Genomic DNA, 27,968 nt, shown 5'->3' on the forward strand with positions numbered 1-27,968 from the left:
TTTCTTAAAATATTATCTTTATTATAAAACTATCCACATGCTTTATAATGGTAAATATTTCCAAACATCTCAGATATATTCTAATAAAAGCTGTACTTGATTATTTTTTATTGCTACCTAATAAATCCAGACAATAAACATAATTATTTCTACATCCAACAATAAGCATTGATTCCCACACCACAGGAGAAGAGAATACTTCTCCAGGAAGTTCATACACACTTTGCAGTTGTCCACTCTTAGATTCCAAGATCCACACTTTCCCATCAGTAGAGGCTGCTGCCAGCAACATTTCACTGCTATGCTTGTGGTGATGGAAAGCAAATGGTGTTGAATACACCTTTGAGGTAGTTTCAAATTTCCACTGGAGGTGACCTTTCATACTACAACAGTAGATGAAGCAATCATGGGAACCAAAAAATATTTCTTGCTCTGATGTGGAGGGACACGGGGATGAGAAGATTGGCTCACTGGTAGAGAACTGCCAAACCTGAAGGGTGATAAAGGCAGAAATCATTCATTCATCTCCTTTCAACAATTCTGTACATTAACACTTAATGAAATACTTAACAATATAAGAGATGTTGGTTATTGAATGATAATGGCTTTTTAGACCTCTGTCCCAGTGGTGAAATCTAGCACAAAATACACCAAGTGTCCTTATTACATGAGTCATTGCTATGCGTGATATGAAATAAAATAAATTTGAATCCCATTCAAAAATTATGACTAGTATGTTCAGAGACACTGACTGCAAAAATAAAACCTACACTGAGTTTTCAATGTACCTTGTCAAAAACTATCTTACTGTAGTCTAATGTAGGAAAAAGGAAGTAAATGGACTGAAAGAGTTCACGTTCAATTATTTAAATTAAAGCTTTAAACAAGAAGCTATGAGGTGTGTGCCTGACCTATGGATATATAATATTTACTTATTTCAAAGCTACTACTAGGGCCTGGCCGGTGTGCCTCAGTGGGTGGAACATTGTCCCATGGACCGAGATCCTGGTTCCATTCCTGGTCAGGGCACATGCCCAGGTTTCGGGCTCAATCCCCAGTAGGGGGTGTGCAGGAGGCAGCCGATCCATGTTTCTCTCTCACACTGATGTTTCTGTCTCTCCCTTCTTCTCTCTCCAAAGCAGTGGTTCTCAACCTGTGGGTCGCAACCCCTTTGGGGGTAGAATGACCCTTTCACAGGGGTCCCTAAGACATAACAGTAGCAAAATTAGTTATAAAGTAGCAACAAAAATAATTTTATGGTTAACATGTGGAACTGTATTAAAGGGTCATGGCATTAGGAAGGTTGAGAACCATTAGGAAGGTTGCATCTAAAGCAATAAAAACATTTTTTAAAAAAGCTGCCCTGACCAGTTTTGCTCAGCAGTTAGAGCATCAGCCTGCATACCAATGAGTGGTGGGTTTGATTCTGGTCAAGGGCATGTACCTCGGTTGCGGTTCAGCCCCAGCCCTGATTGGGGTCATGCAGGAAGCAACCAGTCGATGTATCCCTCTCACATCTCTCTCCCCCCCACCCTCTTCCCTCCCACTCTATCAGAACAAAAATGGAAAAATATCCTTGGGTGAGGATTAAAAAAAATAGTAATAAAGAATAGTCACTTGCAGGTACTTAAACAAGTGGAGACACTGCTCCCAACAAAAGATCTACTATAACCCAGAAGGAGCCTACCCTGCCAGTCATGAAAATGAAGATGGGATCTCCACACAATGGAATGTGGGTTACACAAGAGATTTTGGTTTTCATTGAAAAAGCAGGGGCTTCTTTAAATTTTCATAACCTTAATAAAAGTGTTTTTTGTTTTTTATATCCTCACCTGAGGACATTTTTGCATTTATCCTGAGATAGAACGGAAGGGAAAGAGAGAGGAAGAGAGAGAGAAACATCAATGTGAGAGAGAGACATCGACTGGTTGCCACCCACACGACCCCAACCAGGGCCGGGGACAAACTGCAACCAAGGTACATGCCCTTAGCGAGAACTGAACCCGGGTCTCTCTGGTCCACAGGCCAACGCTCTAACCATTGAGCCAAACCAGCCAGGGCTTCAATAAAAGTTTTAATAAAATTCGTTTAAAACTAAATTTTTAAAAATTAGGGGAGGGAAAATGGCACAAGTATAACAATGTTTGGATAAATCTTATAAATCTATTGGACCATTCACAAATTAAGAAACCCATGGCCCAGCCTGGCCAGAGTGGCTCAGTTGCTAACCCTGTGCACCAAAAGGTTCGATTCCCAGTTGGGGCACATACCTGGGTGCAGGTTCGATCTCTGGTCAGGGCACATACAGAAGGCAACCAATCAATGCTTCTTCTCTCACATGGATTTCTCCCTCTTCCTCTAAGTATGTCCTCCAGTGAGGATTAAAAGAAAAAAGAAACAAGAAACCACCCTGGCCCGTTTGCTCAGTGGTTAGAGCACCGACCATGGACCAGAGTCGTGGATGTGTCCCTCTCACATCAATGGTTCTCTCTCCCACTCTATCTGAACAAAAATGAAAAAAAATATCCTCGGGTGAGGGGAAAAAAAAAGGAAACCCATGGCCTGACAAAACAGAACTAGTTTTCAACACGAGTTGAATAATGGCATTTAAAACTTTACTTCAGTTGTTACCAACTACTATTCCTTGGAGAAAGATATATAAAACAGAACTAGAAAAATGTACCTGTTCTCCAAAGTGAGTAAAGCAGAGTAAATTCCCATCTACACAGCCAATGCAAACATACTGTAGGCAGCACCGTGGAGAAGAGAAGAGTGGTTTCCCACAGGAATGTTTCCAAACTCTATTTCCAGTGGCCTGTCACGAGCAAAAGCAATTCATAGCATTTCAATCATTTTAATCAATTAACCTGTATAAAACAAACTCATAAATCTCCCATAGGAAAGCTATAAAACATAAGAAAATGCTAGTGACATGCCAATATACAAATGAAGCTAGTACAAATATACACGGCTATAAAATCAATCAGTGCTATTTATGAGACTAAGATAAACCTAGGAAAGAAATAACTAGCACATATCTATCCTTAGACCATTCTAACTTCTAATATGAATGAGAAAATTCTGTCGATTTAAAAGGTAGAAAAAAGACATGCACAGATTGCAGTTGATTTTTGTCATCTTTCTAGACTTCACGTCAGTCATTCTACATGAGTTCTGGTTCAATGATGTGTGGACTAGATCTAACTGAAACTACCTCCAATTTTCAGAATTCAAAGCAAAAATAAAAGAATATTAAAGAAAAACAGGTAATAAAATAAATACACATTATTTTATGCCTACAGGGTTTACAGCCAGTAAAAGTCCTCCCAGTGTAGCAAAATACAAGTGATGTGGAATCAAGTTCAAACACGGTGAAGAAAAGACAGTTCCTCCGCATTTTAACTTCCAAACACACTTCTTTTCCTGCAAATAAGGAAGCAAATTAATTGGTTTGTACTGGTGGTTAACAAATTCACATATCCTATTACATGCTATGTCTATTTAATTAATGTAAGTTTTTATTTTTAATATAGAAGTAATACAAGCTCACTGTGGAGAATCAGGTGGTATAAAGAAGACCAAGGCCATCCACTGTTAACATTTTAGTATTTTGCTTTTGATCTTTTGGGTACACATACATACATGGTACACAGAGTTTAATATAGTTGAGATCATTCTGAATATATACTTGGTATCTAATTTAGCTCACTTTTTTCTCTTTAAGTATTACTGTAATGTATAATATCCCATATAAACAAAATAATTTATCTACCTAATCACTGAATATTGTTTCGAACTAATTTCTTAGAATTATAAACAACTTGGAAATAGACATGATGGTGCATATATTTGTCCATGTTTCTGATTATTTGCCAGGATCCATTTTCAGAAGAACTTTACTGAATCGAAGGATATGAAATTTTTACCTATGGCCAAATTGTTTTCTCAGAGGCTTCACTAGTCACAACCTCAGCATTTAATATTATCATTTTAATCTAAAACCATTTGTTTCTCAGTTTTAAATTTTCATTCCTTTGATTATTAAAGGATTGAAACATTTAAAAACATTTACTAGCCATTTCTTTGGAGTCCCTTGTTTATTTTTCTATCTGGGTCTTTATATTTTTCTTATTAAATTGCATTTACTCTTTATTTTCATTCATACTTATAAATTAGTTTTAATTGTTACATTTGTTTAAATTTTCCCCCAAACTTATATCTTTTATTTTGTAATTCTAAAAAAATTTTTTATTTTTATGTAATCAGGTCTTACTGATATTTTCCTTTGTGACTCTTTTCTATTGTCAAGATGATAATTCTAAGTTCTTTATATTTCAAAACTCTGAGTAGCAAATTTATTTGTGAAAATTTGGTAAGAAAGTTAAAAATGTCTTCAGGTGTAACTGTTTTAACTTCTTATTCTTCCCATATCGCAATGCTAAACTTGGAAAATCCTTACCACTTGCCCCCTTGGTCAAGAGCACCTGATAGTTTTATACTCTTCTACATATGAGACTGATAAAGTAAATTCGTACATAAATATCCAAAGCATACGCATGCTGGTCATGAGAGCCAAGGTAAAGGACTCCTGTGGTTGGGTCCATGGTTGCCGAGCTTTTGACAGCATCCTCAGTAGTAAACATCCAGTATTTCTCCCCATTATTACTTTTCAGAACATAAACTGACCCATTATAACAGCCTATTGGGAAACAAAATGTAAAAGATGAGATTTAGACATTCACTGGAAAATAATTCTTTAGCCTAAATCATGACAATTTACAGTTAATGCTCTTCAAGTGTACTTGGTTTCAATGTTCAGCTCAGATTTAAATTTCAACAATGTAAAGCACAAAACCAAACAGTAGTAACTTGTGTAAAATACTTATCTGGCAGGTATGCCTTATAATTTTTTTTTTTATCCTCACCTGAGGACATTTTTCGATATTTTGTTCAGATAGAGTGAGAGGGAGAGAGAGAGAGAGAAACATCGATGTGAAAGGGACACATCGAGTGGCTGCCACCCGCAGGACCAACCAGGGCCGGGGACAAACTACAACCGAGGTATGTGCCCTTAGCAGGAACCAAACACGGGTCTCTCTGGACCGCAGGCCGACACTTTAACCACTGAGCCAAACCGGCCAGGGCACCTTATAATTTTTTAATATATTTTTAATTGACTAAACATTTTTTTAAAATATGTTTTTATTGATTTTTTTAGCGAGAGGGAGATAGAAACATCCATGTGACAAATGTCAATTGACTGCCTCCTGCACGCCCCCTACTGGGGATCGAGCCTGCAACCTCGGCATGTGCCCTGACTGGAAATGGAACAGGGACCTCTCAGTCCTTGGGACGAGATTCAATCCACTAAGCCACACTGGCTGGACTTTTTTTTTTAATCCTCACCCAAGGATATTTTTTCCCTTTTACCTTCAGATAAAGTGGGAGGAAAGGAGGGAGGGAGAAAGAAAGAAACATTGGTGTGAGAGAGACACATCTATTGGTTGCCTCCCGCACGACCTCAACCAGGGCCAGGGACCGAATCACAACCGAGGTACGTGCCCTTGACTGGAACTGAACCCACCACTCTTTGGTCTGCAGGCTGACGCTCTAACCACTGAGCAACTGGTCAGGGCCTGGCTGGGCTATTTTTAATTGATTTTTGAGAGAGAGGAAGGAAGAGGGAGAGACAGAGAGAGAGAAACACTGATGTGAGAGAAAAATATCCATCAGTTGCCTTCCGTACATGCCCCAACCTGGGACCAAACCCGAATCTGAAACCCAGGCATGTGCTCTGACTGGGAATTGAACTGGCAACCTTTTGGTGCACAGGACAACACTCAACCAACTGAGCCACTCTGACCAGGCAGCACCTTATCTTTAAAAAATATTATAAAGAGCTTCACCACTAAGGAAACAATGAAGTATTCTACAGAGGAGAGAGGCTGACAGACCCAGACTCAAATCCTGTCATAGTCATCCTTGAGCAAATTACCCAGTGTCACTTAGCCTCAGATTACTGTTCTGCTGAATGTGGATACATCTACTTCCAGGGTGATTGTGACAATTAATATAATGTGGAAAAACACCCAGTTCAAAGAAGGTATTAAAAAATGCTAACATTAACAGAAGCCAATGCTTATTGAGTTTCCTCTACCTTTTGAAGGGTACTATTTTAAGAATTTTACATCTATTAACTCATGTATCGCTCACAGTGAAGCAAGGACTATTATATCTATATTTTATAGATGATAAAATTGAAGCACAGAGATTACAAAATTACTAGGGCAGAACTCAGCTAATATGTTGCAGAGAAGATTTTGAATTTAAGAAGTCAAGCTCCAGAGCCTGTGCTCTCAACAGCTACAACAGACTGCTCTTCCCAACCTGCTGGTATGAATGAGAAGACAGGGCAGGAGCGCCTGACCTGGTGTAGACAAAATAACCCAGGTGGAAGTAGGGATGGTCAAAATCTACAGAGCAAAGATCACTGAAGTTCCCTGGAATGCACGTAAACCAGGGAAGTTTAATTTGCGCACTGGCCCACCCCTCTCTAGATGATTCTGTCTATGGTTTTAACCACTGCTGCTCACTTGAGACCCAATTTCCAGAATACCTGCTATGCTGGTTTTGTTTTGTTTTGTTTTGTTTTTCTGGCAATTACTGTTTGTAGCAAGAGATGGTCTGCTTAGTGATGGTAAAGAGAAATAACTACATAGTAAACACCCCAGGACTCAGCAAGATAATGAAAATTTCTTTTAGTTCAGTTCAATTCCAGAAGAAAATCTCGTGACCCTGGGTTAGGCAAAGATTTCTTAAATATGACATCAAAAGCATGATGATCCATAAAAGAAAAAAAATTATAAACTGAACCTCATTAAAGTTAAGAATTTCTCTTCAAAAGACACTACGTTAAGAGAATGAAAAACAAGCAACAGACTAGCAGAAAACATGCAAAACATCTGATAAATCTGTATCCAGAATACATAAAGAATTCTCAAAACCCACTAAGTAAACAAACATAACAAGTTAAAAAATGGGTAAAAGAATCTGAACAGACACTTAAGATATACAGATGGCAAATAAGTTTCTAAAAAGAGGTGCAACATTATTAGTCATCAGGGAAATGCAAATTAAAAGCACAAAATACCACTCCATAAATATCTGACTAAAATAATAGTGAATTTCATTAACGTGGCTACAGCTGCCAGAGCTTCCCAGAGCCAAACCATGGCACCCTGGAGCCAGCGCCACCATCCCGCCCCACAGCGATGGCACTGCTGCACATGCAACCCTTGGCGCTGGGGTCCCTGGGACTGGCATCCCTGCATGACCCTGGACCCAGCACCAGACTCGGCACAACAGTGCACCTCACCGAGTAAGTGTCCTCACACTGACATACAGGTTAGGATCTTTACCGAAAGCAGCCAGTCGATGACGTCTGGAAGACGTAGCAGCTTTTTCAGATGTGAAGACACCAATGCGAGACTCCAAGGAACATGAAATATCAGGGAAGCATGATACCACCAAAAGAACACAATACATTTACAGTGACTGACACAGGAGAAATAGAAATCTATGAGATCTCTGACAAAGAATTCAATAAGCAAATAACCCAAATAAAAAACAGGATAAGGACCTGAATACACTTCACAAAAGAAGACATATAATTGCCTAACAGATAAAGGAAAAGGTGTTCAACATCACTAATCAGAGAAATGCAAATAAAATCACAATGAAATATCACCTCATCCTTGTCAGGATGGCTATTATTATTATTTTTTAAATATTTTAAAACACAATTCCAAGTGCTGACAAGGATGTAGAGTAACTGGACCTTAATACATTAATGGTAGGAATGCAAAATGTTCACTTTGGAAAATAATTTGGCCATTTCTTATAAATTAAAACCTACATTTACCATACAACCTCCCCCTCCTAGGTACTGACCCAAGTAAAATAAAAACTTATATTCACACAAAATCCTGTTCACAAATGCTTATTGTTATCATTCATAATTACTAAAAACTGGAAATAACCCGAATGTGAATGGATAAACAAACTGTGGTACATCCACACAATGAAATCGTTAGTATTAAAAAAGAAATTACTTATACATGCAATAATATGGATGAATCTCAAACACACTGTGTTCAGTAAGAGAAGCCAGACTCAAAAGTTACATACTGTATGATTTCATTTATATGACTTTCTGGGAAAAGCAAAGCCAGAGGGACAGAAAGCAGATCAGTGGTTACCTGGGGGTGAGGGGTAGGAGGAAAGAGGACTACAAAGTGACATGGAATATTTTTGGAGTAATGAACTCTTAATTGTGGTAGCGGTTACATGAAGGTATACATCTGTCAAAACAAAGAACTCTATACTAAAAAGGGTGAGTTTTACTATATATAAATTATATCTTAATTTTTAAAATGTTTAAAGTACTGCCCTGGCCGGTTTGGCTCAGCAGTTAGAGCATCAGCCCATGGACTGGAGAGGCCCGGGTTCAGTTCCCACTAAGGGCAGATACCTTGGTTGCAGTTTGTCCCCTGGGGGGCCCCAGTTGGGGTCATGTGGGTGGCAACCACTCGATGTGTCTCTCTCACACTAATGTTTCTCTCTCTGCCTCTGCCACCCTCTCTCCCTCCTGCTCTATCCGAAGATACGTGCAAAAATGTCCTCTGGTGAGGATTAAAAAAAAGTTTAAAGTACTAAGTGACCACCATAAACCATAAGCTGAGTGTAGACACTTGGGATGCAAATAGTAACCTCAATGAGCTGACTTACATGGATGGGGATTACTCATAATCATTCATACATGTACCTGAACATTTCCTGTGTAATTTTCAAAATGTAGTGTTCAAAAGGGAAGGATCAAACACAGATCCAAGTAGATCCCATCTAGGATAGCACAAGTAGGAAGATATACTGTATTTCTAAGCACTTAATCTGAAAAGTTTTAATGAACAAATTCCATAACCATATAAAGTGAAACCTAATGTAGTTTAGGGAATAAAAAGGAGAGGCTTTACACCATATTCCTAGTAAAGTAAAAGTCATCCGTACTTTAATGAAACTGAGTAGCAGTTAGTGCATAGCAATGTACTAAAAGATTCATAAACAATTATCTTATTTAATCCTCTCAAAAGCTCTATGAGATTTGGGTAGTTTTAAAATTTGTCCACAAATTATTTGATACCCTTCCTTTAAGAGCTTAATCCCCCACCCTGCACCTCACCCCTTGAGTGTGGGCCAGATTTAATGACGTACTTCTAATGAACAGAATTAAACAAAAATGATGGTATGCAACTTTGGAGACGAAGTCATAAAACTACTGCATTCCTCATTTTCTCTCTTGGATCACTCTCTGAGGGAATTTAGCTGCCACGTGGTGAGGGTATTCAAACAGCCTATGGAAAGGCCCATGTGGCAAGAAACTGAAGCTTCCTGCCAAGATCCAGCAAAGAACTAAAGCAGCAATGTGAGTCAGCAGATTTTCCAGCCCAATTCAAGCCTTCAGATTGTAGCCATATGAGAGACCCTAAGCCGGAACTTCCAGCAAAGCTGCTCCTAGAGTCCTGACCTACAAAAACCGTGAGGTTTAATCAATGTTTGTTACTCTAAAGTCTAAACCATTAAGTTTTGGGGTAATCTGTGATGAAGCAACGTTTCATTTATCATGCCCATAAACTCGAGAGAAAACTGAAGTTCTAAGAGGTTCAGCAACTTGTTGAAGGTCACAAAGCTGATAACAGCTTTACAACTAGGTTCAAATCCAAGGCCCACACAGAGAATCAGCACATGGTGAACTATTCTTCTTTGACAGCAACCAAATCTACCTACACAAGAGTTTTGTTTGTTTTTTTTAATTTAACTTAGTCCTAATGAGTATTATCATATGGTAATTAAATTGAACTCAATAAACCTCAAATTCAGAAACTTACCCACTATAATAAAGTTTCCACACTTAGAGACACATGCTGAGGATTCAATTCGATCTCCCAAAATCTGTTCCCATTTTACCTTCCCAGAGTAAAGGTCAACTGCCATCATTCTGTGAGAATGGGAGCCAATGTACACAGTTGCAGATGACTTATCCACAGCTGGTATTACGACCAGAGGCGAAGCATCTACACATTTGCCTGTGTCTGACCTCCACCTCACACGTAATTCCATTGTTTCGGCCTCTATCACAGGTGTTCCATCTTCATAAACTTTTTCAACACAGGTCGAATCTTTTGACTTCCCAATAAGAACTGAAGGGTCTAAGCTTTTCACTTTTTGAGTATTAGTCTGTGAAATTAAATCAGAAGAACAGGTTGAAGGGCAATGTTCTAACTTAGTTAAAAACTTAGAAGGATTCAGAGACAAAATATGACTCCCTCTGCTCAGTGCAATAAAAGCATTTATCTCGTTGTCTAAATTTAAAGGCATGTCTGATTTCTGATGTAAAGATTTTCCACTGGTTTCTTCTTGATTAATGTCACTGAATTTTCTTTTTGTAGCATAATTCTTGCTAAATGTCAGATCCTCATCTGGAAACACTGTTTGAAGAATGTAATTGTAAATCTCTAAAACGGAACTGCTAAGAATAAGTTCCAGGAGCCCAGGTACTGATGTGCCAACAAGTTTTTCAATCTCACTGAAGAGCCGTATGGACTTCAAGGAATCTCCACCACTATTTAAGAAGAGTGACTCATCAGGGACCTTCAAAGAATCTTCTGAGAGACCCAGAATAGACTACAGATGAGAGAAGGGAGAAATATGGTGAATAAAGGCCTAAAACAAAAAAAAAAATTCAACATTTATAGGTAATATATGTAGAAATAACAGTACCTACAATAATGATATAAACAGACACACAAAATAAATATTTTTAATTAAAATAAGTTTTTAAATAATTTTCTTTATAGTAAAGGAAACTATCTCTATGCTACCAATTTTGTCACAAACTCACTCTAAAACTTCAAATTTTAGAGCAATTTTCCCAACCATAAAATAGGGAATAAAATTATAAAAACATCTGATTTACTAATTATACAGTTACTAATATCTGTTATTTCTATGAAAATATTTATTTGCATTTTCTTCATATAAACAAAAATTTTCTAAAATTTAAAAACAAAGTAAATTAAGACTTTATCTACATATCCTTTATTTTCAGACAAGACCATACATACAATTACACCCTCTTTTCAGAACCTTTTAGAACACTCCACATTTTATCTAAGAAAAATTATATTGACTTATGGTTGTAATAAAAAATACATATATATTTCAAAATAAATTTTAAAAATTGTCATATATATGAATACTAGTCTGTAAAATTAAATCAGAATTTTTATATATATGTCAATTCTCTTAAGCAGAAACACACATGTTATGGCTAAGAGTTCTTTTGGAATAATGATGTAATAAGCCCTTATACCACAGATTATGCTACAGCAAAATTTGACTATTTTCTCAACTCTGACAAGAGTGTTACAACACTCCACAGGCCCTCTTAGGGAAAAGTTATGTCAAGATAGGTTTTGTCTCCTTATGCCTTTTACAGCTACCACACTTCCAGTAAATTTCTTTATAGGGAGATTAATCTAATCTTACAGCAGAGAATCTAACCCTTATTTTAATACAAATTGAATAAACAAAAGTATACTTCTTAATACCTGGGCAGCAATAACATTCTTAGAAATTTTCATCAGATTTATTAGGATGCTATCATTCCCTAAAGATATTGACCTCTTTACAATAACAAATTTGTCTCTTAAAAGGTGTACCTTCCATAAATGCTGTAATTTTTCCCAAAGTTCCTCTTTTCCATTGAGCTTATGCTCAAACTTCAACTTTGTGTAGTTTAAATAAATCTTGTTTAACTCAGAAACATCAATTTTGCCTTATAAAAGAGAAACAATTTTTAAATTTCTGCTCAAATCTTTTCTATCTTTGTTAGTCACAAGAATACACATATTCTTCAGTGTAAAGGTTAGAAATCCTATAGAATAGTTTGTCACAGATAATCAGTTCTAAAGAAAGCAGTCCCATGCTACTAAAAACATAATGGGCAATAAATACACAGATAAGAAAAAAATGATTAACTAATGTTTCTCATTTAAAGACTTAAAAAATGGCACTATTAGCTGAGCAATTACTGCATTTTCAAGTAAATATTAAATAAAGATGAAATTGGAAAGGCAATATAACATGGTAATTAAGAGTAAAAGTTTTGAAGTCAAACTATCCTAGCCAGAATTTCAACTCTACCAGTAACCAGCAATGTAATTTTGTGAAAATTACTTAATCTCTTTAAGCTTTACTTTCCACATCTGCAAATGGGAATAATAATACCTCCTCACAAGATTCTCTAGAGATGAAATGAGTTAATTATATAAAGCATTTAACAGAGGGTCTACCACAATATATTCCATATAATTTATAATAAGGATTTACGTGGTCTTTAATCTATTTATGAATACAATAGTATCTTTGGCACTAAAACATATCTGCTTTAATTTATTTTACCATGAGATGTGAATGGTAGGGAATCAATCAGCACAAGCTCATCTGGGATTGCATGACTTGGAAGATGTTTCTCCAGTTCTTTAAAGATGTAATCCTTTACTAATTCAGTTTTGGACACCACAAACAGAATTAATTTTTCCTGATTATACCATATAACTGCACATGACTCCACTTGCTGAAGTCCTTCAGCAACCTATGAGAGAGATTATCCCAATTTGCCAATGAGGACATTTAAAACCAAACTTCACAAATGCTCAAACTTATGTCTGAAATCAACATGGTCAAGTTAAATTGTAAAATACACTAGAGATTTTTTTAAATTGTGCTATTACTATTATCAGCACACAGGGTTCCTAAAGTTTTTTCCAAAATAATAGCTTTTATAGCAAAATAAACCTATTAACAGTTTCACAAAATCCATTTTGTCACTTCATGCTGGGAATAAAGGGCACAATGACTTATCCATACCTTATATTGTAATTCATCACCAATACAAAAATCTTAGGCTTAAATGCTACCGATAGAGAATCCTGGTACAGAAAATTGTGGTGGCTCTCTCTAATACCTATATATATTAACAGAGATGTATATTTAAACAGTTCTACCTGTTGCACAAGTTCAGTGTTAAGACGTTTGCCATGACGTTTGATCTGACTGTCCTTTCGTCCCAAGAAAAATAACGCTCCATCTTTCACAGTCACAAAGTCTCCCGTGGCTCGCATTGTGCCAAGTGGTACTGTCATTTCGCCATCAAGAAAACATACTCTGTTTCTGCCACCTTGATATGATGTAAGTACCAATGTAATTTTTAAAAAATCCAAAGAAAATATATTAAAAACCATCAAATCAATAACATCTCCAAAAGTTCAGCCAGTTTCAAATTTTTAATGTTTATAAGAAAGGGGTGGCTCACTTTTACATACTTTAAAATTAGATATAATAACCTCAAGTAAAATAAGAAAAGGATAAAAAAACTTCCTTCTAAAAACATAACTGTGATTTAAAAAATCTTTACAATACTGATTAAATAGAATTTTAGCTATAAATATAATGGTCCAAGTAACAGTTTCTAAATTACTTTTATATCTTCCCTTAGAGTATCATACATTGTTATCTGAAATAATTATGGTAACTTATTAAATGTTTCATCACTATGAAGATGAGATTAAAAATTATCATTAATGAAAAGAATACTAATCATAAGAAAAACCGGGGGGGGAATAAAATTAACACAAATTTTTTTCTTGATAAAGAAAATTATTCCCAATCAATAAATATAAAACCACCTAAAAATACTTGGCCATTGCCTTCTTGAATTCTGAAACCATTAGTATCTCTGACTTCAACTATCGTTCCAAGCAGTGGAAATCCCAGTTGTACAGGCAAATCACATCTATGAAAACACAACCCAAATCAGATTTAAGATTTTCAATTTGAAGTAAATATTTCTAATGTATTTAAATCACATCAAATAAACAAAAAAATTTTGTTATACTATAATTCAAAGACTGCCAAGAGGAAAAGGTTAAGATCTGTTGTTTTGTCACAAAATGTTCTAGCAGGATCTGGAACATGAGTTATAATAAGAAAGGTTCTGGATTCGCAGCTTAAAATTCTAGATAAAAATAGTGTTCTAAAATTATTACTCCAGTGCCTATCAAAAACACCATTAGTGTTAAAATACTGAAAAAATAGTTTCTATCTACCCTATTTAGTAATTAAAACTCTTACTTCAAAGTAGAGTTAAGAATCTCCTCTGGAATCCTGTAAAAAGTCGCCCAACTTGATACCTCTGTGATACCATAAACATTAAATATTTGTGTTCTATTGCCTACTTCTCTCCAGCCTTTGAGAACAGTCAGTGATGGAAATGCTTCACCACCAAGGGCTAATACTCGAAGAGAAGTACTGGCTGATAAAACAGCTGACTTGATTATCTGAGATCCAAATCTTCTAAGCAATGTCGGTGTTGCCTGTGGATACATTAAAATTATTTATTTATTCCCTTCACTTCTTTAAAAAGGTATACACTGCAATGACTGGTTCAAAGCTTACACTGGAAGCCCACATGGAAATTAGGCCTATGCTTATTAAGTGGCAAATCATATTAAAAAAACTCCTGAGGCAGCATTACCTTCTTAAAGTGGTTATCAATTTGCTTTAGGAAAAAACTTCAGAAAATACTAGTTATATTTCATTATATAGTTTAGACAAAAAGGTTTACAGATAAAATGACAAAGTCTATAAAGTCAATTTACATTCCCTTTCCCATTATCTCTATGTAAAAACTATTACAAAAAGGGTTTAAAATATGTCTAAGGAAAACAATATGATTAAAGATTTTTAAAAACCGTTTTATTGTGGTATAACTGACATATGATAAACTATACATATTTAAAATATATAAATTTTGAGATATAGATATATAGATATATCTGTGAAACCATCACAATCGAAATAATAAACACATCCATCACCCCTAAAATTACCTATGTACCACTGTAAATCTTCCCTCCACCTGGACCCCTTCTCCAGACAACAGCTGATCTATTTTCTGTCACTCATGATCAGATGGAATTCTCTAAAATTTTATAAAAATGTAATCATACGCCCAGCCAGTGGGGCTCAGTGGCTGAGCATCGACCCATGCACCAAGAGGTCGCCGGTTCAATTCCCAGTGAGGGCACATGCCCAGGTTGTGAGCCAAATCCCCAGTTGGGGGAATGCTGGAGGCAACCAATCAATGTTCTCTCTCATTGATGTTTCTATCTCTCTCTCCCTCTCTGTTCCTCTCTCTCTAGAAATCAATAAAGAAAAAAAAATTCTTTTAAGCAATCATACAACATGTATCCTGTTTTGACCTGGCTTCTTTCACTCAACATAAATACTTTATAATTATTCTATGTTGTATGTATCAGCAGTTCATTCTTTTTTTGTCTTTCCTAGTCTGTTCAGGCTGCTGTAATGAAATACCACATGCAGATATATATATAAATGAATTCAGTATAGCAATAAAACTTGCTGGGCATCAATGGATATAAATTCTCATCTGTTGGTGAGTCATTCTGTGAAAATACATATATATATAGAGAGAGAGAGAGAAGAGAGAGAGAGAGAGAGAGAGAGAGAGAGAGATACAGATATCCATATATCCATATATATCCATATATATATATATGTTTTGGGTTTTGGTTTTTTAGGATGAAAAGCACATTGCCAAAAAAAACAAACTCAGTATCAAATTTTGTCTTTGGTAAGAAATTTAATATCCTCTCAAGTCTCATTATATTAAATATAAACCTGGTATTTTTTAGTTTATAATGATACACATATAATTTCGTTACTTCTCTCTAATATTGCAATTAATATCTTTAGGCTTATGTACCAGTAACATACTTTCAGGTATATACTTTTTAAATCTTTAAAAATGCCAAACTTAAAATATGTTTCTATAGATTAAATATACTGATATAAAAATCAGAAAATCTAAATTCCTAACTCAATTATAATTTAACTTAAACTAGTCTTTAGTGGGAAATGCAATAAACTTAAAGACAGAAAGGACAGTATATCCCAACAGAATTGAGTGAAATGCAAGTTCTCTAGTTGTTATAGTATGTACAAAATGTACAATTAAATAATTTTATAGCCCTGGCTGGTTCTTCCTCAGCACTTAGTGTCGGCCAGCGAGGGCATGTACCTCAGTTGCAGTTTGCCCCCGATGTCGGATGGGATCGTGTGGGTGGCAGTCACTCGTTTGTCTCTCTCGCGTCGATGTTTCTCTCTCTCTCTTCCTCTCCCTCCCTCGTGCTCTATCTGAAGATAAATGCAAAAAAATAAAATAAAATAATTTTCTAGGCAGAATTAACTGATTTTTTAAAATATTCTCAAACAAAAAAGTGAGATCATCAAGAGACAGGCTTTGATAATCTAACTAGATTATCATTAATCCACTGTAAAGAACTTCAGAAATGCAAAATATTCTCTAAAACACTTAGAGAGTATTTGAAGGATTAAACATTTCATTTGCTCCTAAAATGTACCTGCAAAATAGTCACTCTGTGGTGGGAAAAGAGAACTGCAGCTAATTTCGATGGGAGCACCTTGATGGAAGTTGGTACAATAAGCAGAGAGGCACCACTTGATAGAGCAACAAATATTTCCACAACTGAAGGATCAAAGGTCAGAGGTGAAGCCAGAAATAAAACATCTTCTTGTGTGATCTCAAAAAGTACCCTAAGGCAAGGCAAAACAAAATATAGTTATGAAAAATGTCTAACATTTATCTGGTAAACACATATTTTATATTCTAACAAAGTATTTATGACCATTAAGTTTTTGGGTGCAGGCCAGATTTTTATTCTTCTTTTAGATTAACCAAAGTGTGCTACTAATTCTAGAACTCTTCTTTATTAATATAAAGATTAAAAGCCATTTAAAGCAATATACACTTTTTACCATGTGGTTTATCATCTGTGATAGCTTTCTTGATATGTCAACTTGGCTAGATTGAACTACAGTCCACAGAATTCTCTTTCTAGTATGTTTCCCATTAGGGTAGAAGACAAAGGATATTCTCTCTTGACAGCTAGAAGACAGAAGGGAGGCAACTGCATTTGGTAGCACACACACTTTTGCCCAGTTATTCAATCAAACACTATTCTAGGTGCTGCTGTGAAGGGTTTTTTGTAGATATGATTCAAGTACCTAATCAGCTGACTTTAACCAAAAGAGAGCTTAACCTGGGTTGGCTGGATTTAGTCAGTTGGAAGGCCTTTGAGAGAATGTTTAGGTCTTTTCTGAGGAAGAGACCTCAAAACATCAGCTGAGTCTGCAATTACTCTCCCTACCCCCGGATCTTCTTTCCTGACTGCTTGTGGACAAGCACATGCCTGTAAGGTTCCAGCCTGCTCAAGATCACCCCTTTCTGACTGTCTACCCTACGTACTTCAGTGCTGCTTAGCCAGCCCCACACTGTAAACCAATTCCTTATAATAAATCTCTAATATATCCTTCTGGTTCTTTTCTGGTAGGAATCTGGACTTATTCTATCCTACTTGTTCAATGATGCTTCACAGAGACCTCTGACTCCCTTTTCCTACTATTTCGCATTTTCTCTCAGTCGCTGAACAAAGAGCAGTACAGATTATGTTTAATGAGGACATCACAGATCATGGATAGTCAGTGTTGAGCCTATGGTACTACTTCAATTCGAACACACAAAACCACTCTATCTAACAGCAAGGATTATCTTACCTTCAAAATATCCTCAAGTATGGTATTGTATGGACCCACTCAGAACCCCAGAGTTGGCATGAAGATTATTTTAAGCTGAAGACATTTTGGATTCAACAGATGTAAAAAAAAAAGCCTTCTTGGAATATCCCTTATCTGACTAATAGCAGCAACTTCTGGGAAATGAGGCTGCCATAAATTTCTTCCTCAGTGTGGCCTTTACTCCCAGCAAGGACAAAAGAGTAAACCTCCATATTCCCTCTACAGGGGAGTTTTATGGCTCCGAAGCAGGAAAGACTATTCTCACCAGCATAAACCAACATTATCACAAAGTTCCTTATCTCTGCCTTTCCTAAAGAAACTTATTTGTTCTTCCCACACAAGCCTTTTCTTCCCCAAACCTCCCTTTTCCCTACCAAGTTAGGTATACAAGCCTTCCAATTTTAACCTTTTTATGACCAAGGAGTTCAGAACATGCCACCCAAAAATATGCTGCTCTGGCATATCAAGTATTTTGAATTAAAGGCCCTTGAAAACCACTCTGATGGTCCTTTTTTCTTTTCCATAAAGAGAGGAGCTGAAATTCCCATATGAAAGACACCCTACCTATCCCAGGAGGAAAGTAGCATTCTTTTTTTAAATCCTCACCCAAGGGTATTTTTCTTTTTTTTTTTATCCTCACCCGAGGATATTTTTCCATTTTTTGTACAGATAGACTGGGAGGGAGAGAGAGGAAGAGAGAGGGAGAGAGAAACATCGACGTGAAGGGACACATCGAGTGGCTGCCACCAGCATGACCAACCAGGGCCGGGGACAAACTGCAACCGAAGCACGCGCCCTTAGCGGGAACCGAACCCGGGTCTCTCCGGACCGCAGGCCAACGCTCTAACCGCTGAGCCAAACTGGCCAGGGCCCAAGGGTATTTTTCCATGTTTTAATCTTCAGATAGAGTGGGAGGGGAGAGAGAGAAACATCAATGTGAGAGAGACACAGGACCCCGGCCAGGGCCAGGGACCGAACTGCAACTGAGGTGACCGAACTGCAACTGAGGTACATGTCCTTGACCAGAATCAAACCCGCGACTCTTTGGTCCACAGGCTATGTTCTAACTGCTGAGCCAAACCGGCCAGGGCAGCATTCTCTTTTTTTAATTGATTTGTTTAGAGAGAGAGGAAGGGAGAGGAAGGGAATGAGAGAGAGAAACATCGATGAGAGAGAACATCGAATGGGCACCTCCTGCATGCCCCCCACTGGGAATTTGGCCCAAAGCCTGGGCATGTGCCCTGACTGGAAATTGAACTGGTGACCTCTTGGTGCATGGGTCAATGTTCAACTACTGAGCCACACTGACCAGGTGAAAGTAGCATTCTTACTTTTAAGGACTAGAAGTTGAGACTCAGGGAATTCTATACAAACAGACCTTGTTAAAATAATTCTTATCTTCCCTTAGCCTCCCCACATAATTTAGTCGCTTTTCCACAAATGACTCTGTTCAACCCAATATAAAAGCAAGCAGGTTTTGCCATCGCTTTGGGTCTTCATTCCTTATGAAGTGTCCTGTGTTACATAAACTTGTGTAGTGGACCCTTGAATAACATGGGTTACAAGTTCTGAAGGCGTCTAAGGACAGAACTTACCGAAAATGCTGGATGTTCGGTATTATACATGCGTGAGGGACTCTGACAATCTTGGGTAGCCCCGTGGTGCCTGACGTATGGAGAACATAGGCTAAACAATGTTTTAGCCTCACATCCATGTGTTCTTCCAACTTTTCTTCACTGCTATTCTCAGAACTCGTGCTCTTTGCCATTTCTTCTTTTTCATATTTCTCTTTTCTGTCATTTTGCATCAAGCTCACCTCAGCATTTTTCCAGTGAAGTCTGACAAGTACTAGGTCTTTATGTTCTACTGTAAGAGTATCATAGTTCAATAATGTTTCATAGGAAGATTTGAATTTCTGTTAAATGGAGAACAAAATTTTCAATATGTTAAAAGACATCGTTTTTTACATACAAGTAATACAAAGTGTTCATTTATTCATTCATTATAGCTTAAAAAATTTTGAGAAAGTGCTACATATCCAGGGATAAAAAATAAATTAGAACCCTCCAAGAGTAAAGTGCTATCCTTACTTTCAAAGCCACCTTCAAAATAAATAGACAGACAGGAACACAAAACTGCAGTACAATGTGGTAAGTGTGACAACGAAATATGCTTGAAATGTTCATGGGAACAGAGGAGGCTGAACTTAATTGCCAAGAAGGTCAGAGATTGCGTCTTCATATGTAGTATTTGTGTATAAGTAACTGTTCTCCAAATAAAGAAAAGGGGTACTTCAGGAAAACAGCCAATACAGAGTATAAGACTCAAGAAAACTGTGGAGAACATTAAGCATTTCAACATGCTGCAGAATTGGAGAAGGGGAAGAATGTGAATAGTGCTGGTAATAGGAGATGAGATGCTAATCCTTAATAATTTTGCATACTCAACACCAAGGAGTTTAAACCTTAACCGTAAGTGATGGGATCCAATTGAACGTGCAACAGCACAGACTAGACTTCACTCTGTCAAAAACTCTGATAAGCAAGAGCCATTTAACGAAACTTTTACAATTCAGATATACTACATGGGCCTGAACTCATGTGTTGCAATCAGAGTAGACAGAAAGGGTCTATAAACAAAGAATTAACACGGTTTGGTAACTTTCTGTATACAGAGTGAGCCCAAGGAGACTGAGTTTCTGGGTCAGGTATTTGGTAGATCAAGACAGATGAATACAGAACTAAGTTCAGATGAGAAGATGCTGCATTCAGTTTTGCGCATGCCAAAAGTGAGGTTCCCTTGAATATATCTTTTCATTTTGATAAAAAGCAGCTTAATGACACATAACTTACATTTTCACATTAAAGAAATCAATATAAATAATAGAAAAAGGTAAAAACTCAGAAACCTGTAGTGTATTTTGTCTGTTTGGCATGTATATATTAGATGTAGGGTGGGATGTGGCCTGTGATATTCAAACAATTAAGGGCCTACATATTCTAAAGACTTAGCTCAAAACCATCTTCTACCATTAAAATTTTCCTATCTCTACTATGTTACATTTACTTCACGGAGGACAATATCACACTATGCAGACTTATAGGTTTGGGAGCATTAACCTTTTCTTTCCAACTAAATTATAAGCAGATGGAGGGCAAGAATCATGTCTTGGCCCAGCCGGTGTGGCTCAGTGGTTGAATGTCGACCCATGCACCAAGAGGTCACTGGTTCGATTCCCGGTCAGGGCCCATGCCCAGGTTGTGGGCCCAATCCCTGGTGGGGGGCATGCAGGAAGCAGCCAATTGATGTTCTCTCATCAATGTTTCTATCTCTCTCTCCCTCTCCCTTCCTCTCCATCTAAAATCAGTAAGAAAAAAATTATTTTTCATTGATTTGTTGGAACTTTAAAAAAAAAGGAATCATGTCTTGGGCTTCTGTCACATACCAATGCTCTCCCAGACAACCTGACTCTAGTGCAGGGTTTCTCGATCTCAACACTGACAATTTAGGCCACAAAAATCTTTGAGGAAAGCTGTCTTGTTCCTTTTAGGATTTTTAACAGCATTCCTGGCCCTGCCCACTAGATACCAGTAGCACCCCAAGGCCTTCATGACAATAAAAAACACGAGACATTGCCAAATGTCTCCTGGGGGACAAAATCATCCCCAGTACTCTGGTGGGTGCTGGGCACACAGTAGATGCTCAGTAACTAGTTCCCCATTGCTCCTGTGCTAAGTGAAGGAAGAACACTTATACCATCATCTAAGTCATGGACTAGGAAGTAAGGTACTTTCTATGGGGTTTTGCTCTGTGCTCAACCCCTTCCTGTAAAGCAGTTATTTTGCACACCCAATCACCTCTTTTATAAAACTTTCACCAAGGTCGTTAAGAAAAATGAATGTCATGCCCCCATTTTAGTTTTGCTTACATCAACAACAAAGGAATAATCAGTTTGAGGAGCAGAAGACAAAACTTTGGCCAGACACTAACATATGTTTATTATTATTATTTTTTATCCTCATCTGAGGACATTCTTGCATTCATCTTCAGATACAGCAGGAGGGAGATAGAGAGGAAGAGAAAGAAACATCAATGTGAGAGAGACACATCAAGTGGTTGCCACCCACACGACCCCAACCAGGGCTGGGGACAAACTGCAACAGAGGTATGTGCCCTTGGCGGGAACCAAACCCGGACTCTCTGGTCTGCAGGCCAACGCTCTAACTGCTGAGCCAAATTGGCCAGGGTTAACATATGTTTATTTAGAAAATATTTATTAAACAAATGAATACTTTCTTTATTTGTTGCTTTTTGGAGGCTTTACTCAAATACCCAAGATTCTCTAGGAAGTCCTCAACTATCTCAAGCTCTTGATACTTCTAATTGTTATATTGCAGGTTCAATCCCCAGCCATGGTTGGGGTCATGACAGAGGCAACCAATTCTCTTTCTCTTTCTCTCTCTCTCCCTCTCTCCCTCCCTCCCGCCTTTCCACTCTATCTAAAACTCAATGGAAAAATATCCTTGGGTGAGGATTAAAAAGAAATAATAATGAAATCTGGGTTGCATCTTGCTGAACATATAATACCAATACTTGCCCCTAAAGCAGTGTTTCTTTTTTATTTACTTATTGTTGACAGTATTACAGATGTTCCCCATTTCCCGCCCCTTTATCCCCCTCCACTCAGCCCCCAGGCCTAAAGCAGTGTTTCTTGGCTAGACCTTTGGTTGGCAGGCAAACATTTTAAAAATATAATACATTTTCCAGAAAGGTCTGGCCTAAGTACCAATCTCTTTTTCAAAATCTAAGCTTGCTTACAATTCTTTAATGCTGCTGACTACTGTAAATTGCCATAAATATATAAAAATAAAAGTTTTAAGTATTACAAAATTTTCCTAGTAGGAACAACTTTGGAAAGAGAAAGTAAATTCAAAACAATATATAATACGTGACTATAAAGCTATATATGTTCATGCCACAGAGCAGTGTTTCTGAACAGAGTGTGAGGGAGTAGAGGGTACTTCCAGCAGACATTTGGCAATGTCTGGAGACAATGGTTCTCAGAACTGGGTGGTTCTACTGGCATATGGTGGCTGGAGTCCAGGGATGTTGCCAAACATCCTATAATGTATAGGATACTCCTCACAAAAAAAATTACCCAACCCAAAATGTCAATAATGTGGAGACTGAGTAACCCTGCAGAGTTAGTACATTTAGAAATCAATAGGGGATAAAGGGGAGACCTTCAATTGAAAGATAAATGTAATACATAAAAAACATTTAAATATATACACTTACATTAATTTGCTGTTTTTCAACAAGAATATACTTTACATTACATTTTTCCATAAAATGAATTGATAATGCTGGTGGTGAATCTGGATCAACAGGAGCATAAGCAGCAGGGACTTGCAGAATTCTAAAGAAACAAAGTATACAGTCAGAATACAATATATGTTGAAAACAATCTTTAAGCATTTCTTTTTCTCTATGTACTTTACTAATGACTTCATCAGAAATCCCCAATGTTTTTGTTGACATGTTTTTGTTTATAAGCTGTTATTTTTATCTGACTCTTAAGAATGAATATCCTGAGTGTTTACTGTATTAGATTCTCATTACCTGACACAAAGAAATCTAAGATTTTTTTTAAAGCTGATGTATTACAGTAAAATATACTTGGTTTACTGGCTACTACTAAGATACCAAACAGGTGGCAGACTCTTATTTCTTCATCTCTGTAGGGTAACATAAAATAAACTTAAATATCCACATGCAACTTATTAGTATGCAGAGTCTATTAATCTGCATACTAAAAAGGGATATAACTTGCCCCTAAAACCAGTATAACTAAAAAGGTGGAAAAAAACCTTTAAAACAAATTTGTAAGCGGCAATACTTGCATAAAATCAAATCAAAGATAAGTTAGTTGTTTTAACTAAAAGTACTTTGAGATACACTTTGGGGACACTAGATCTTTGCACAAAGTAAATTCTCAATAAACTATGTCAATGATTGAATAAAAAATTTTAAAACTATTTTTGTTTTACATTTATATAATTAATCTACTAACACACTTACTATGGGATGCATATCAACTTCTCTAATTCTTTATAGTTTTTATTTACTATAGAACCCTAATATAGAAATCACTATATGAGAATAATATTCTAGAACAACCGAAATAATTGAACATTTTACAAATATTTGTTTGAATTAGTATTTTCTCGATTCATATCTCAATTTTTATGGATCATTACCCAAAATCCTCAAATATTCACTCACTTACTGAATACATGAATACCTGAAACTTCAGTCTTAGAGGAAAAAATATAGTCACATTATTTCTGAAATAGTTGTTTTTTTAATCTAACAACAGAATTTATGACTGTTCCTTTGGCAGACAAATGAAGTCCTTTTATTTTGGAGATATTTAAATCTTCTATTAGTGAAAACTTCAAGTTGCTCCTAAATAAGCTCATGTGAATTAATTAAAAATAATCCTAAGGGAGTCCTGACTGGTTTGCCTCAGTAGTTAGAGCACGGGCCCGCGGAATGAGGGGTCCTGGATTCAATTCCCAGTCAAGGGCACATATTTGGGTTGCGGGTTCAATCCCTGGCCCTGGTTAGAGTCTTGCTGGAGGCAGCTAATCAATGTGTCTTTCTCACATCGATGTTTCTCTCTCTCTTTCTCTCTCTCTCTCTCTCTCTCTCTCCCTTCCATTCTATCTAGAAATCAATGGAAAAATATCTTCAGGCAAGGACTAACAATAAATAAATAAGTAAAGAAAACAATCCTAGGGGAAATATAAACTCCTTTAGCCTCTCTAGACTTGACCAAGCACAACAGAAAAATTCAATAGTAAACAGAACAATATAGTCTATGTATTAAAGAATTATAAATTAGGTTAGCATAACATCAACTTTTTAGTTCTAAAACATATTACCCTAAAATCCAAGTGGGTAAGTTTATCCCAGGATAGCAGTAGAGACCAATTTCCCGAATTCCTTGAAAGTCACAATGTAACAGCAGAAAATCTGATAATTCTGAAGCAGCATTAACCAGAGTCTTGTAGGTGTAATAAACTGGAGGCTGGTCATTACATTCATCAAAACATACAGCTATTTTATTAGAATAAATGGAGGCAGCCTGATGCACCAATTCCTGAAGAGTCATTTCAATGAAGTTTATCTAAACATCATTGGTAGCAGATATGTAATGGAGATGGAGTTTTAAGAAGCCTGGAAGAGGGAGGAGAGAGAAAAACTTCAATACAGTCACTCCACAAAAATAACTATATCAAAGACATACAATTAATGAAGCTCTAAACTTATGAATTGTTTAGAATAACTTCACTGAAAACAATGTTAAAATTAATCTGATACAATCATTCTTAATGCTGTGTCAGAGCTGAAAGAAAAATTGGAAGGGGAGTGGTATACACAGATGAAGATAAAACAGGTAGAAATGTAGAATTCTTTCTCAACTGACCACAGAATAAATGTGTGTGTGTGTGTAAAATTAACCAATAAAACCAAATTTAAAGCACCACATGCTTAATTTTTTCTTCAATATTGTTACAAATTAAGATAAAGTAGTTAAAACCTGTATAGTGACTTTGTTTTTTTTATTTTTTATCCTCACCCGAGGATATTTTTCCATTTTTTGTACAGATAGAGTGGGAGGGAGAGAGAGGAAGGGAGAGAGAGAGAGAAACATCGATGTGAAGGGACACATCGAGTGGCTGCCACCCGCACGACCAACCAGGGCCGGGGACAAACTGCAACCGAAGTACGTGCCCTTAGCGGGAACCGAACCCGGGTCTCTCAGGACCACAGGCCGACGCTCTAACCGCTGAGCCAAACTGGCCAGGGCTGTATAGTGACTTTGAAAAGACCAATGCAATAAAGTTGTGTTTAGGAACTGAACTTACGAGAAAATAAAATCAACCTTTGATAGGAAAAAAATTCTACCCACAATCCATCAAGTTTAAGTCCATCATATATAAATTATGCTAATTGCTATTTAGTATAATGCTTTACACAGGTCACATCAAAGCATTTTTCAATTGTTATAAAGCAAACTCTTCAGCCCTGGCCAGTTTGGCTCAGCGGTTAGAGTGTCAGCCTGCGGTCCGGAGAGACCCGGGTTCGGTTCCCGCTAAGGGCACGTACCTCGGTTGCAGTTTGTCCCCGGCCCTGGTTGGTCGTGTGGGTGGCAGCCACTCGATGTGTCCCTTCACGTCGATGTTTCTCTCTCTCCCTTCCTCTCCCTCCCTCCCACTCTATCTGTACAAAAAAATGGAAAAAATATCCTCGGGTGAGGATTAAAAAAAAAAGCAAACTCTTCATACTCTATTTGATATTTACTTGCCAATAATTTCATTTAAATTTAGACAAAATGTAATATTACAAGTCAGTAACACATCATTACCATGTTCTCAGGGCTTCTCAATGCAGATTAAAGAAAAAGACTTGAAACTATTTCATCAAAGAAAAGTTAGGAATCACCATTTTTTAAAAAACCCTCAAAACTGCTAATATTTTCTTGAAGGTAAAGGTGATTTTTTTTTTTAAATCTTACGCTTCAGATTTCAAAGCAAATAAGATTTAATCATTCACATTTTTAAAATTTGTCCATACTTATTTGAACCGATTTCCCTACTGAGTCAAAATACATTTTCATCCATGACATTAATATTAATCAGGGAACATTGATAAGACATTTCTACAGAGAGCAAAATAAACCTGTAACTGCTAAGACCCAAAAGGTGAAGAAATGCTATGATTTTTAAATATAAAGTTAAAAAACATAGGATAACTTTAGTACTTACATTATTTCTTTTAAATAAGCATTTCTACAAAATCTAGCTATTTTGTGATACACAAGATAAAAAATTTAAGCTTTCCTCATACATATAAATGATCACTGTGTAAGACTTTCCATAGCATACATAAAAATGATGGGGAATGACCTCTTCACAAGAAACAGTAAGGATACCTTCTGCAAGGATACCTTATAAGGATACCTATAAATAAACTGCTTCCATTATAGAACGTATACTAAAGCATTTCTACAAAAATTTGAAGTCTATGTACAAAAAAAATTGCATTTTTAAAATGTAAAAACATACAGCAGTTATTTTTCCACTGAGGACAATCTACTCAATATATTATACTCCAAAATTACTTGACATCAAAGTAAGGGGTAAGATTAGAAAATGAACTAAACTCTTTTTTTTTAATGCCATTTTAATGACAAATTACAACACTCATCACACATAGCTATATAATTAGGATTTTTTCTACTTTTGAGTTTCCCAGTGGTTGCTACAGAAAATTAGGGCAAAATCTATTCTTGTTTAAGGTTTTAATTTCCATTAATTAAATTAAATATATTCTCTCCAACAAAGAATACTATACTTATTGGATGCCCAAACATTTCTTGGATCTTCCAAGGAAAAAAAAAATCTCAACAGATTTTATAAGTAATGGGATCATTAAGTTTAAGATACTTATTACTTTACAACCGCAGAGCTGCTATTTAGTCATTACAGGAGTGTCAACAAATTCTCTTGCTTTGGGGACTCTTCCAAGATTACTGGCTATTTTAAAGACAGGTAAGTAGTCTAGAAACGTTAACACACACACACACACACCCCCATACCCCGCCATCCAATGGCTTCTTAACTTACATTAACAACCACGTTTAATAACAATGCACTTTATAGCTTCCAAAAGACTTTCTCATTTGTTCTTTGAAACCAGGCTAGCAGATAGGCGGGGCACGCTTATTTCCAATGAAAGGGCCAGAGGGTCCAAGGCCGGGTCAAATTAGTCTTTGCACAACAGCCCGTCAAACAACACTGACTCAAATCAGAGGCCAAGGTGCCTCGTTGGCGCAGTAGGTAGCGCGTCAGTCTCAAATCAGAGGCCAGACGGTCACCCTGAAGCTGAGCCGACCTGTGCACAGCCAGTCCCATGTGTCATGGTACCTTGACTCCTTCACACAAGCCCCTGCCGCACAACACCTCCCGCCTCCACCCACTCCAAAGGCCTTGCGAGGCGAGCGGGAGGTCGAGCTTGTCCAAACCTCCTCCTGGCAGCCCACCCAAGACACCTAGCCACGTGCGGCGGAAATGCAGTCGCCCACAAAGCCTTAAAGACAGACG

The 27,968-nt window shown here is 36.9% G+C and overlaps 1 protein-coding gene across 2 annotated transcripts; it reads right to left on the bottom strand.

Moving 5' to 3' along the window:
* AASDH (aminoadipate-semialdehyde dehydrogenase) lies at positions 1-27,968 on the bottom strand. 2 transcript variants are annotated; one of them, XM_036271605.1, is made up of 15 exons: positions 27,492-27,959; positions 24,744-25,038; positions 23,095-23,215; positions 19,392-19,711; positions 16,563-16,755; positions 14,251-14,492; positions 13,806-13,912; positions 13,125-13,297; positions 12,520-12,712; positions 11,778-11,893; positions 9,945-10,740; positions 4,536-4,699; positions 3,301-3,423; positions 2,684-2,815; positions 1-490 (listed from the first exon to the last, which is right to left on the bottom strand). In XM_036271605.1, the coding sequence occupies exons 2-15, from the start codon at positions 24,971-24,973 to the stop codon at positions 101-103; spliced, it is 3,300 nt and encodes a 1,099-aa protein (XP_036127498.1). In that variant the 5' UTR covers positions 24,974-25,038; positions 27,492-27,959; the 3' UTR covers positions 1-100. The 2 variants fall into 2 exon arrangements, with proteins under 2 accessions (XP_036127498.1, XP_036127504.1); XM_036271611.1 differs by lacking the exons at positions 1-490; positions 2,684-2,815 and having other exon boundaries at positions 3,313-3,423; positions 4,460-4,699; positions 27,492-27,968.

Source organism: Molossus molossus, unplaced genomic scaffold (genome assembly GCF_014108415.1).
Source record: "Molossus molossus isolate mMolMol1 unplaced genomic scaffold, mMolMol1.p scaffold_m16_p_1, whole genome shotgun sequence".
Lineage (NCBI taxonomy): Eukaryota > Metazoa > Chordata > Mammalia > Chiroptera > Molossidae > Molossus > Molossus molossus.